Source organism: Haliotis rufescens, unplaced genomic scaffold (genome assembly GCF_023055435.1).
Source record: "Haliotis rufescens isolate VD_foot unplaced genomic scaffold, xgHalRufe1.0.p SCAF_14, whole genome shotgun sequence".
NCBI classification, from domain to species: domain Eukaryota; kingdom Metazoa; phylum Mollusca; class Gastropoda; order Lepetellida; family Haliotidae; genus Haliotis; species Haliotis rufescens.
Window position 1 is genome coordinate 105,877 of NW_025963824.1, and position 14,260 is coordinate 120,136.

General features: G+C 43.0%; 1 protein-coding gene across 1 annotated transcript in view; it reads right to left on the minus strand.

Moving 5' to 3' along the window:
* Positions 1 to 5,137: 5,137 nt before the first annotated feature.
* LOC125379316 overlaps positions 5,138 to 14,260 on the minus strand; it is a 63,449-nt gene continuing 54,326 nt past the window's right edge. The window contains exon 3 of the mRNA XM_048395596.1: positions 5,138 to 5,246. Within this exon, the coding sequence (XP_048251553.1) occupies positions 5,157 to 5,246 (90 nt within the window). The 3' untranslated portion in view covers positions 5,138 to 5,156. The remainder of the gene's footprint in view (positions 5,247 to 14,260) is intronic.

The following is a 14,260-nucleotide window of genomic DNA, read 5'->3' on the forward strand; positions in this document are numbered from 1 at the left end:
GTGTATGATACGTACATACTTTTCTTTTGAATCATTTCAGGCTGTCAGCATAAACTACTGTACGAAATTCACAATTTTTCAACTCTGTTTTTGTTCTCACCAAAATTATATTCTAATAAGAGCCCACTATTTCCGGGCGCTTAATACGTCGAATACGGTATGTAATATATTTATCTAAACGTGCATAACCGGAGCTGTAGGATTCACAAATTATTAATAAGTCTTTCTTCATATAGTTAGGCATGGTATCTTCCAGTATTTACTGCTATTGGAAAGTTACTTAAAATCCTTTTTAAGTGAGATGGAAGTGGTGAATTTAAGTAATATTCAACACTTAGTAGCGATTTAAAATGTTTATAGGAATGAGTCAGATAAACTGTTCACATTTACATTCCAGGTTTGCTGTCTCTGTTTAAACATGGAAATAAAAACAATCTTATCCCCAACTTCTTGTGCTATAGTTTTAATGTGTGCGGCCCAGGTGGTGCGACCTGAATCATCCAGAACAGCTAGCATCTTGTAACACTGATATATGGTAGTCTCTCCGGGCCCAGGTGGTCCAGGTGGTCCAGATGGTGCGACCTGAATCATCCAGAACAGCTGGCATCTTGTAACACTGATATATGGTAGTCTCTCCGGGCCCAGGTGGTCCAGGTGATGCGACCTGAATCATCCAGAACAGCTAGCATCTTGTAACACTGATATATGGTAGTCTCTCCGGGCCCAGGTGGTCCAGGTGGTCCAGGTGGTGCGACCTGAATCATCCAGAACAGCTGGCATCTTGTAACACTGATATATGGTAGTCTCTCCGGGCCCAGGTGGTCCAGGTGGTGCGACCTGAATCATCCAGAACAGCTGGCATCTTGTAACACTGATATATGGTAGTCTCTCCGGGCCAAGGTGGTCCAGGTGATGCGACCTGAATCATCCAGAACAGCTAGCATCTTGTAACACTGATATATGGTAGTCTCTCCGGGCCCAGGTGGTCCAGGTGGTCCAGGTGGTGCGACCTGAATCATCCAGAACAGCTGGCATCTTGTAACACTGATATATGGTAGTCTCTCCGGGCCCAGGTGGTCCAGGTGGTGCGACCTGAATCATCCAGAACAGCTGGCATCTTGTAACACTGATATATGGTAGTCTCTCCGGGCCCAGGTGGTCCAGGTGTTGCGACCTGAATCATCCAGAACAGCTAGCATCTTGTAACACTGATATATGGTAGTCTCGCCGGGCCAAGGTGGTCCAGGTGATGCGACCTGAATCATCCAGAACAGCTAGCATCTTGTAACACTGATATATGGTAGTCTCTCCGGGCCCAGGTGGTCCAGGTGGTCCAGGTGGTGCGACCTGAATCATCCAGAACAGCTGGCATCTTGTAACACTGATATATGGTAGTCTCTCCGGGCCCAGGTGGTCCAGGTGATGCGACCTGAATCATCCAGAACAGCTGGCATCTTGTAACACTGATATATGGTAGTCTCTCCGGGCCCAGGTGGTCCAGGTGATGCGACCTGAATCATCCAGAACAGCTAGCATCTTGTAACACTGATATATGGTAGTCTCTCCGGGCCCACGTGGTCAAGGTGGTGCGACCTGAATCATCCAGAACAGCTAGCATCTTGTAACACTGATATATGGTAGTCTCTCCGGGCCCAGGTGGTCCAGGTGATGCGACCTGAATCATCCAGAACAGCTAGCATCTTGTAACACTGATATATGGTAGTCTCTCCGGGCCCAGGTGGTCCAGGTGGTCCAGATGGTGCGACTGAATCATCCAGAACAGCTGGCATCTTGTAACACTGATATATGGTAGTCTCTCCGGGCCCAGGTGGTCCAGGTGGTCCAGGTGGTGCGACCTGAATCATCCAGAACAGCTAGCATCTTGTAACACTGATATATGGTAGTCTCTCCGGGCCCAGGTGGTCCAGGTGGTCCAGGTGGTGCGACCTGAATCATCCAGAACAGCTAGCATCTTGTAACACTGATATATGGTAGTCTCTCCGGGCCCAGGTGGTCCAGGTGGTTCGACCTGAATCATCCAGAACAGCTGGCATCTTGTAACACTGATATATGGTAGTCTCTCCGGGCCAAGGTGGTCCAGGTGATGCGACCTGAATCATCCAGAACAGCTAGCATCTTGTAACACTGATATATGGTAGTCTCTCCGGGCCCAGGTGGTCCAGGTGGTCCAGGTGGTGCGACCTGAATCATCCAGAACAGCTAGCATCTTGTAACACTGATATATGGTAGTCTCTCCGGGCCCAGGTGGTCAAGGTGGTGCGACCTGAATCATCCAGAACAGCTGGCATCTTGTAACACTGATATATGGTAGTCTCTCCGGCCCCAGGTGGTCCAGGTGTTGCGACCTGAATCATCCAGAACAGCTAGCATCTTGTAACACTGATATATGGTAGTCTCGCCGGGCCAAGGTGGTCCAGGTGATGCGACCTGAATCATCCAGAACAGCTAGCATCTTGTAACACTGATATATGGTAGTCTCTCCGGGCCCAGGTGGTCCAGGTGGTCCAGGTGGTGCGACCTGAATCATCCAGAACAGCTGGCATCTTGTAACACTGATATATGGTAGTCTCTCCGGGCCCAGGTGGTCCAGGTGATGCGACCTGAATCATCCAGAACAGCTGGCATCTTGTAACACTGATATATGGTAGTCTCTCCGGGCCCAGGTGGTCCAGGTGATGCGACCTGAATCATCCAGAACAGCTAGCATCTTGTAACACTGATATATGGTAGTCTCTCCGGGCCCACGTGGTCAAGGTGGTGCGACCTGAATCATCCAGAACAGCTAGCATCTTGTAACACTGATATATGGTAGTCTCTCCGGGCCCAGGTGGTCCAGGTGATGCGACCTGAATCATCCAGAACAGCTAGCATCTTGTAACACTGATATATGGTAGTCTCTCCGGGCCCAGGTGGTCCAGGTGGTCCAGATGGTGCGACTGAATCATCCAGAACAGCTGGCATCTTGTAACACTGATATATGGTAGTCTCTCCGGGCCCAGGTGGTCCAGGTGGTCCAGGTGGTGCGACCTGAATCATCCAGAACAGCTAGCATCTTGTAACACTGATATATGGTAGTCTCTCCGGGCCCAGGTGGTCCAGGTGGTCCAGGTGGTGCGACCTGAATCATCCAGAACAGCTAGCATCTTGTAACACTGATATATGGTAGTCTCTCCGGGCCCAGGTGGTCCAGGTGGTTCGACCTGAATCATCCAGAACAGCTGGCATCTTGTAACACTGATATATGGTAGTCTCTCCGGGCCAAGGTGGTCCAGGTGATGCGACCTGAATCATCCAGAACAGCTAGCATCTTGTAACACTGATATATGGTAGTCTCTCCGGGCCCAGGTGGTCCAGGTGGTCCAGGTGGTGCGACCTGAATCATCCAGAACAGCTAGCATCTTGTAACACTGATATATGGTAGTCTCTCCGGGCCCAGGTGGTCAAGGTGGTGCGACCTGAATCATCCAGAACAGCTAGCATCTTGTAACACTGATATATGGTAGTCTCTCCGGGCCCAGGTGGTCCAGGTGATGCGACCTGAATCATCCAGAACAGCTAGCATCTTGTAACACTGATATATGGTAGTCTCTCCGGGCCCAGGTGGTCCAGGTGGTCCAGATGGTGCGACCTGAATCATCCAGAACAGCTGGCATCTTGTAACACTGATATATGGTAGTCTCTCCGGGCCCAGGTGGTCCAGGTGGTCCAGGTGGTGCGACCTGAATCATCCAGAACAGCTAGCATCTTGTAACACTGATATATGGTAGTCTCTCCGGGCCCAGGTGGTCCAGGTGGTCCAGGTGGTGCGACCTGAATCATCCAGAACAGCTAGCATCTTGTAACACTGATATATGGTAGTCTCTCCGGGCCCAGGTGGTCCAGGTGGTTCGACCTGAATCATCCAGAACAGCTGGCATCTTGTAACACTGATATATGGTAGTCTCTCCGGGCCAAGGTGGTCCAGGTGATGCGACCTGAATCATCCAGAACAGCTAGCATCTTGTAACACTGATATATGGTAGTCTCTCCGGGCCCAGGTGGTCCAGGTGGTCCAGATGGTGCGACCTGAATCATCCAGAACAGCTGGCATCTTGTAACACTGATATATGGTAGTCTCTCCGGGCCCAGGTGGTCCAGGTGGTCCAGGTGATGCGACCTGAATCATCCAGAACAGCTAGCATCTTGTAACACTGATATATGGTAGTCTCGGGGCCCAGGTGGTCCAGGTGGTCCAGGTGATGCGACCTGAATCATCCAGAACAGCTAGCATCTTGTAACACTGATATATGGTAGTCTCTCCGGGCCAAGGTGGTCCAGGTGATGCGACCTGAATCATCCAGAACAGCTAGCATCTTGTAACACTGATATATGGTAGTCTCGGGGCCCAGGTGGTCCAGGTGGTCCAGGTGGTCCAGGTGATGCGACCTGACTCATCCAGAACAGCTAGCATCTTGTAACACTGATATATGGTAGTCTCTCCGGGCCAAGGTGGTCCAGGTGATGCGACCTGAATCATCCAGAACAGCTAGCATCTTGTAACACTGATATATGGTAGTCTCTCCGGGCCCAGGTGGTCCAGGTGGTCCAGGTGGTGCGACCTGAATCATCCAGAACAGCTAGCATCTTGTAACACTGATATATGGTAGTCTCTCCGGGCCCAGGTGGTCCAGGTGGTCCAGGTGGTGCGACCTGAATCATCCAGAACAGCTAGCATCTTGTAACACTGATATATGGTAGTCTCTCCGGGCCCAGGTGGTCCAGGTGGTCCAGGTGCTGCGACCTGAATCGTCCAGAACAGCTGGCATCTTGCAACACTGATATATGGTAGTCTCTCCGGGCCCAGGTGGTCCAGGTGGTTCGACCTGAATCATCCAGAACAGCTGGCATCTTGTAACACTGATATATGGTAGTCTCTCCGGGCCCAGGTGGTCCAGGTGGTCCAGGTGGTGCGACCTGAATCATCCAGAACAGCTAGCATCTTGTAACACTGATATATGGTAGGCTCTCCGGGCCCAGGTGGTCAAGGTGGTGCGACCTGAATCATCCAGAACAGCTAGCATCTTGTAACACTGATATATGGTAGTCTCTCCGGGCCCAGATGGTCCAGGTGGTGCGACTTGAATCATCCAGAACAGCTAGCATCTTGTAACACTGATATATGGTAGTCTCTCCGGGCCCAGGTGGTCCAGGTGGTCCAGGTGGTCACAGCTCTTGTCATATGTAAGCTGTAAAGGAGCTCTACCACACTCACCAAGCACCATCACATTACATGTATTTCTTGACACTTAAAGAACTGATTTGCACACCTTAACTTGAATATCCTCAATGATTTTGCTGTAATTAACACCCCAGATTTCAGAGCCATAGCACAGGATAGGAGTTAAAATACTATCAATAATTTTGAATAAATCTTTGCATGGAATATCTGCAAGTTTCTTCTGATATCTATTTATGGCAAACACAGCTTTGAACTCTGAGCAGCTAAACATGTTTGAGCCTTGGTCCACACAAGTTTTGGGGTGAACATAATTCCTAAATATCTGTAAAATGGAACAACATCAATGCTTTCACCATAAAATGACACAACTTTCACAACTTCTTAGGGGACCACCATTTCTAAATACCATTACTTTTGTCTTCTTCAGAATGACTTTCATAACAGTTTGTAAACAGAATAAGTGTAGAGCATCAATTTTCTTTTGTAGTTGAACTGCTGAATATGATACAGATGAAACATCATCTGCAAACATTATTGCAGAAACATTTTTAAAATCTTGTGATATAAAAACACCCTCTCCTCCGCAGTCTTCAAGTTGAATTAAAAGCTTGTTTATGAATAGTATATGAATAGTTGTGGACTCAAAATACAGATTACATTCAAAATATTCAGTTAGTACAGTTGAAGCCCTTACACAAGCACACAGACTTAGATACATTGACGAAATTATATTGAACAGTTTACCCTTCATCCCAACATCATGTAGGCTTTGCAGTAGATTATCATGTCATATGGTGTCAAATGCCTTTGAAAAGTCAACAAAGAGGCAGTAAAATCTCCCCTTTCTTCTCCCTGCATATTTTTGAGTCATTGCCTGCAGACTAAAAATGTTGTCAATAGTTGAATAATTGGACCTAAATCCTGCTTGTAGTTCATCAATTATGTTATTTTTCTCACAAGAATTCTTAAGTCTCCAGTTTATGATAGAGGTAAATATTTATCAAAAAAGGTTATCAATCAAGGATATTCCCCTGTAGTTGTTTACATCATGCTTGTCTCCAGACTTAAAAAAGAGGGCAAATGATACTTCTATTCCAAGCATTTGGAAACACACCATTGTCAAGTATTTCATTAAAGAGAGCAGTCAATGTAGGTAAAATTATATTTTTTGTATTCTTGAAATATTCAGAGACAATACCATCAGGTCCTGGTGATTTATTATTTGCAAGCTTTTGGATATGTTGTTCAACTTCTTGATTTGTTATAGGCTGATTTAAATCTTCATGTGCCGGGGTATCATCAGTTACATAATTATCTGTGTCTGTTGGTGGAGGTAAGATGGGTTTATTTTCTGAGTGGAGGAGGGAAGAAAAAAGTGCTTCATCCATTCATCAGTTCTAATTCCAACCAGCAATTGTGATTGTCTCCCTTGCTTTAACAATTTCCAGAACAATTAAGGATTAGCTCTTGATTCAATTAGTTTTTGTTGCTGTTGATTTTGATAAGATTGTCTTTTAAGTGCAAAAGTCTTCTTGAGTTTAGAGAGCAACTCCCTGAACACACTAATATCTAAACAATAGTCTCTATGTCCTCTCAGGGCACAGAATCTTTCATTCTTTAAGTTTTCAAGTTCACTGTCCCACCAAGGTGGTTGACTGATCTGTCTAGTTTAGTAGTATAGGTAATGGGGGTTCTGGACCACTTCCACTAGAGCAGGATTCATATACCTATACCATCACTACAGATGGAATTTTTTATGCCAAAATGATCATGCGATTTAATGATAGTCATAACATTAAGTTAAATTGACTCCAGCTCACCACCACCTGGAGCCAATGATATAAATTTTTATAGGTAATGGGGGTTCTGGACCACTTCCACTGGAGCAGGATTCATATACCTATACTGTTACTACAGGGGGAATTTTTTATGCCAAAATGATTATGTGATTTAATGATAGTCATGAGATTAAGTTGAATTGACTCCACCTGGAGTCAATGATATAAATTTTTATAGGTAATGGGGGTTCTGGCTCACTTCCACTGGAGCAGGATTCATATACCTATACTGCTACTACAGGGGGGATTTTTAATGTCAAAATGATTATGCGATTTAACGATAGTCATGAGATTGGCCCTAGCTCACCAATACCTGGGGCCAATCATTGCTTTAGATGAGTCTAAATGGTAATAAAAATATTCTTTATTATTTTTATCGATAAAGCGATGTTCAACATTTTTATTAAGTTCTTCGTTCATTTTACTAGGAGACCAGACTATATAACTACACTCTTCTTGTAAATTGATAAGAAACAATTGATAACCGTATTTGGTTGGTTTGACATCACTGATATAATAAAAACCTTGTGGTAATTCTTTCCATTTAATAGCTTTCTCCATTATTATATATTTATGTAAGCATTTGTCTAAATGTGATGAAACGATAGTAAGCAATCTATTTTTAATCTCCAACCAGTTCTTTGGTTTTGGCACGGAATAATTGACGCGCTTGTTGCCTCCCCTGTTCTATGAACTTTTTTTTCTCGTCTTCGCTAATACCACTGGTCTTACGAGATTTTGATCGAATCTCCTGCTTCATTTCGTTGTATTTGGTGAGTTCCGACAGCACTAAACGAAACTCATCCTCGGATATCTTACAATCGGCCAATGCTGTCGAAATATGATCCTCGATGCTGTTCAACTTTGCTTCGGCGAGTATCCGAATACTATCGTGTTTTAATGCTTTCTTTTGTAACCTACGAGAAATGAATTTTATTGCTATTCCTGCCAGTCCCGAGACTCCAGCGGTTATTTCCATGCCGAGCACGATAGGCGCGGCGATTATGGTTGATAGTAAACCGATACCCGCTACACCGAGTCCCATGCCAGATACTACAAGAGCGGTGTCAACTCCGTCCAGAGCATTCACGGCTCTGCGATACTTTTTATACAATCCAAGTCTCAACTCCCTATCCTTCCCTATTCGATGTTTTATGTCGCTTATTTGATGTAATCGAAATCCATCAACAGTTTCCATCTTTTCAATTGCTTCACCGAGCGCCGGATATAAACTCATAGTGTATATTACGATCATATAATAGTCTTTAATTGGTCTTGCTTAAATGTTTTGAGACTATACATCAACCTTATCAAATGTATATTATTCGGCAAGAATATCTTAGAAAGAGAAATGCTGTCCCTTTTAATAATTTGGACCCCCTCGAGGGTTGCAACGGGCGATGCTCCGATATGAATAATACTGCAACGTTGACGCTCGTGTTTCTTGAGCCATTTAATCGATAGACCTGGTAATATATCGAAGGCATTTTCCGGTGCATCTCCGAACAAGACTTCAATAATAAGCGTAGAAAGATTAGGTATTGCACTCAGGTTCTGTTTAATTTTTTCGAATTCAGTAATCAAATTTAAAGTAACATTTTTTAAGTCCAGACGACTATATAACATATGACCTGGGTTTCCTGGCAGGGGAGTGACCAACACACTTTTTCGTTTTGACGGGATATAAGCCGCGAGTACGATGCCACTATTTATTATCTTAGTTAAATTATGTCCCTTACCCATCATCACATAAGGTGGGGTAATGACGATATTCAATAGCCACTCGATGTTTGCTTCGACCATAGTCCATTTTTTATCGTCGTTGCGAGTAATATTGTATGAAGTGTTTTTAAGGAGTCTACTAACATCGACATCGCTTAAATCTCCTAGATTACCCGTGAATGTGACTTCTTTCCGATTGTATACATTATCGTGTAAGTGTAAAGCGTATAACTTACCATTGGTACCGGGTTTATCAAATCCTTCCGTGTCTCCGAGATCGGAAAGCGCATTTGTATTACATTTTCTTACTGTTCCAGGGCCTGATGCATCAACCATTATTTTTAATATGGAGTGTTACACTTAAGTATCCTATATGTACAGGTTGGTGTTTTACATCTAATATAGAAATTTTGAGGTCTGAAATAATACCACGCTTCAATTTTTTATATTGTAATGACGAGAAAGATTCCGTTCTACGCTATTATATTTTTCATTTTTCACTGGAACACTTCTGAGCAGAGTTGAAGGACTTTCTAGTTGAATATTATCCGTCGTGCTTATTTGATCAAGATGGATGAACAACTCTTTATAGGGAACTAAATCGGGTAATGCATCTCCATCAGATGTTGTCCTGAATATTGATAATATAAAGTCTCTTGATCTTTCTACCTGTGTAAATCCAAGTGTAATTGCTAAGTTCTCATGAATCCACATACCTTTTTCTCCAGTGCCGATTTTCACTATCCCATTCGACTCATTTTGTGTGATACTAATTCCATTAGGCTTAAAAAAATTATCATTGAGTGAACATATACTGTAATACCCATCAGGTATATTAATTTTTTTTTCAATAATATTTTGTTTATCTGTTATATGAAACTCATTATTACCTCTTGCAGCATTTATATTGGTCCACCGCGGGTAATACGTTACATCGCATAGAGCTACTTCGAGTTGTCCATCCGAGTTATCGATAGTATGAAGCAGTTCAATAGACTGACCATTTGTTATTCCCGGGAGTGTAACATACATATTAAATATACAATGATACTATATCATAACTTAAACATGAAATCGACTCACATTACTAATCAATCGATTATAGTAACTGCCTCTGGTGCTGAATTTTTCGTTAAATTCCACGATATCTTTGAAAAATACAGTTTCACGGCAACTAACGATAAAATGATTGACGATTGGTTTCACAATCCTATGCAATTTTGGCAGAATCAGTTAAACTTTGCCGTATGGTGTGCCACAACGGGATGTGGCGTATCTGTTAATGCCCCAGGATTTAAACTATATAAGTCTGTTATATTATTTCATGTGTACTATCAGATTAGACGTATACTTAAAGAAATTAGTGCTCCATTACCGATGGATCCAGCATGGAATCATGCAAATAATCATTATAATAAGAGGGCCTTCGAACGTATTTGTAATGAATTTAATGTTTCTACGAGTAAAGATTGGCGCATTAAAGGACCTAGCCATGGTCTAGGTATTCCGTACAATGGACAAAGAACTATTAAAGATAAAAGCGATTATTTAATTAAAGCGGGTGTGATCCCTTCAGGCATTGCTCTCTCGAGTAAACAGTTTAGAGAAGATCGTATGAACTTTGAGAGTGGCATTCCTTATCTTATAACAAAGTTTGTGCATCCAAACGATACAACAGATGCTTGGAATGAATTTCTTAATGATAAAACGGAAAATAATTTTACTAACCCAGGATTTGAAAGAGTTAATGAATCGATAAGAACTTATGTGTGGGCAATTCTCGGAGCACAATCGCAAACACGAACATCCATTATCGGTACTGGGACGGCGTTCGATGCGCAAAAACAGTTTGTCTCAAACGTGGAGGACGCCATTAATTCACCAGTTGACATACCATCGTCTATAAAGCGTTTTCAAGATGCATTACAGTACGCTCAATCCAAAGTGGACTTCGTTTATGCGCTGGGACTATACATGTCTCCGAGTAATATGGAACTTAAGATCGGTCAAGTGATAGGCTATAATAATAAAATTGTTATCGCTACCGATCAACAAAAACCAGGTATAAATTCAGATATTAACGTCGAATTAATAACGCAAACGATCACGGGTGAAAAGGGAATAATCAAGCCACAAACACCACATGTTTCACAACCATCTACTAACGCACAAGTGCCACCGCATATTGAGGCTAAAAATCAACAACATATCGATGAAAAAACAGCGCTCGTAGTGGGTGGAGTCTCGGTTGGTTTACTCATGATTTGGATAAATAGTTCTTAGCGAACTGATTTGGTTGTTAAATAGTTCTTAGCGAATACGTACAACAGCCCTGCAATTGCTACGATCAGCCCCCGCAAGTTTTGACTAAGCCAAGTGGTGGTCTTAGCTAATAAATTCAATAACCAGGAAACTATACTCCCTATTATACCGGGAAGTGCGGCCGCGGCTTTCTCAGCGAGCTTTCCCAGTGCTGAACCTAATGCTTTTAAATGCTTTTTTATCCACTCTTTTATACCATTTTTATCGTTGGGCGGTGATCCGCCACCACCTGTACCACCACCTGTTAACGAGAGAGTCAAAGTCGATATAATAAAACCCAACGCGGTTAAAATACTGGCAATTGTTATTCCCTGTTCTCTGAACAATGTTTTAATTTTATCGGCCAGTGTGGTGTCATCATTGAGGACTTGATCGATAGTTTCTCGAATACGACTGATTTGCGAACGAAGTGCCTTTCTATTACTGGAAGATGCTTCGATGCGGGCCAATCTTTCGTCTTCTAAGCTACGCAATCTTTCCGCTACACGGCGTCTACTGAACTCATCGCCCGCCTGTTCGAGTTTTGTTTTCTCTTTAGCTATATGCTTGTCGATTTCGTATATCTTGGCTGTATTATTGATGAGTTCTCCCCACATTGTTCGCATTGCCTTGTCAAGACCTCGTAATTCCCTAATACTGAACTCTGAATATGATGATACACTGACCGTGGAATTATCGTAATAGGTATCTAAGATTTCTCCGAGTCCGTTCGAGGCCACGTTAGAGGCTGCTTCCAAATCATCTGTATTAACGAGTTCATCACGCACGGTTCGAAGAACCTTAGTAGTCTTCGCGGAAAGTCGTCGGTAGTCCACAAAACCTAATTTATCACGAACAGTGCTGATGCCGTGTTTAGTGGCTATCGTAGACAAGGCTAGGGGCTTACGAGTACGAGAATGCATAAGATCAATATCCGGAGAGTCACGCAGTCGCAATATTCCTTTACTATCTATCTCAAACTTTGAATAGTCACGACCTATTGGGGTATCATCTTTTAATGCATCGTAATAATCATTGACGGACGATTGTAAAAGTTCATCGTTAAGATTCGTGCCACCAAAGTTGGTTTCATCAGTACCCTCTTCGATTGGATTCAGATCATCAATGGTACTTAGATCATAGTCATTAATATCAAAATTAGTCATTTTTATATTAAACATAGGGTACATAATTTCAATATAAACAATGTCTTCGCAATACGGACGCAAGTTAAACCCACAACGTAGACTTCGAGATCCATTAGGGGTCAAAGCAATTCGTCAGTCTGTAACTATAACTAATAACCCTAGTACCATAGATCAGAATCAAACGCTTCTGGTTCGCTTTCCTAATCTCGGCGCACACGATGTGTTAGTTCCGGGAACTGTCCGACTAGCATTTACGATTAGTTTGACTTCTACCGACGTTAACAGGGAGCCCGTTCAGAACATAGGTCGTGCTATCGTTAAGAAAATCGCGATTAAAATTAGCGGTAATGAGGTTTTGAGTATCGACGATAGCGATGTATACTATTGTTACATGGATCTCTGGAGAACGGATAAAGAGCGGGAAAACTTACAGTACCAAGGTATTTGTAATAAGAACACATTGAGACTGCGCGTGGGTTCTGATAATGGTGATAATACCATCGTTAAAGATAAGGCCGTTGCCGACGCATTAGGTAACAGATTCTATGTTCCCCTAGACTTTGAATTACTAGATTCCCACATGCCCTTTTATCAAGCATCCCTAGGCGATAGGTTAGAATATGAACTCACTTTTAATGACTACGGTAGAGTAATCAGATCTGCTAATGAAGATGCTAGATATTCCATTGACAGTATATCGCTGGAGTACGATATGATAACGGATCCCAAATTAGCCAGACAAATTCGTAACCAGTATACGGGAAGTTTAGCCATTTTGTACGATCGCGTGCTGCGACACTGAAAGATCACGAGGGACAAAAAAGATACGATGTGGAATATCAATCTAAACGTTCCTACGAGGTCGTTGAAGGGTATTTTAATGTTGTTCGAGGACCCCTCCGATGCGTTTAAAAGAAATACCGAGAAGTTCTACAATCCCAAGATTACAAAAGTAGAATTGACTATCGAGGGCGTTCCTAATCAACTATATAGCCAAGGAATGCTAGCGTATCACCAGTGGGATGAGATTAAAAAACTTCCTTCTATAAAACGTTCTCCGGAAGTTAACGTGGTCGTGAAAGATCTGTCTCTCGGGAGTGTATCGATGGGTGAATACCTCACCACGAAGTACGCGCTATGGCTCGACATGCGAACAACGGACGATGACCAATTACACGGCAGTGGGAGGAGAATAGAAAATGCTAGCGAGGGTGCCACCATACAGATAACGAAGCTCCAGGAAGCGGCTGGTAAATTAAACATATATTTGTACGTGATTATGGATGCGCAACTTAATATACAGAATGGGAGATTCGTGCAAGCAATCTATTGATAATCTTTTACCTAAAGATCCGCACTGCGCTATCATATGCGGGCAAACGGGCTGCGGAAAAACAGCCTTTATTCTAGATATTTTAGAAAGTCATTATCGGGACGTTTTCGATCATATTATTATTCTGTGCCCGACTATAAGCGTTAATAAAACCTACCTATCCAGAGATTGGGTAATGAATGACGACGGGGTACACAGAGTCGATCCGGGCGATCGATTACAAGACTGCCTCCGAGTATGTCACGAAACATACAAAGGAGAATCGACCCTTTTCGTAATAGACGACTGCAGCGCGAGTAAAGAACTCACAAAAAAGAAAGATATGCTTTCGTATTTAGCATTCTCCGGTCGGCATACTCAACATAGCGTTTGGGTACTTACTCAAAAATACAACTCTGTCCTGAAAGATCTCAGAGAGCAAACCAAATGGGTAGCGCTGTTTCATTGCAAAGACAGAGATTCGTTCGAGGAATGTTTTCTCTTTAGCTATATGCTTGTCGATTTCGTATATCTTGGCTGTATTATTGATGAGTTCTCCCCACATTGTTCGCATTGCCTTGTCAAGACCTCGTAATTCCCTAATACTGAACTCTGAATATGATGATACACTGACTGTGGAATTATCGTAATAGGTATCTAAGATTTCTCCGAGTCCGTTCGAGGCCACGTTAGAGGCTGC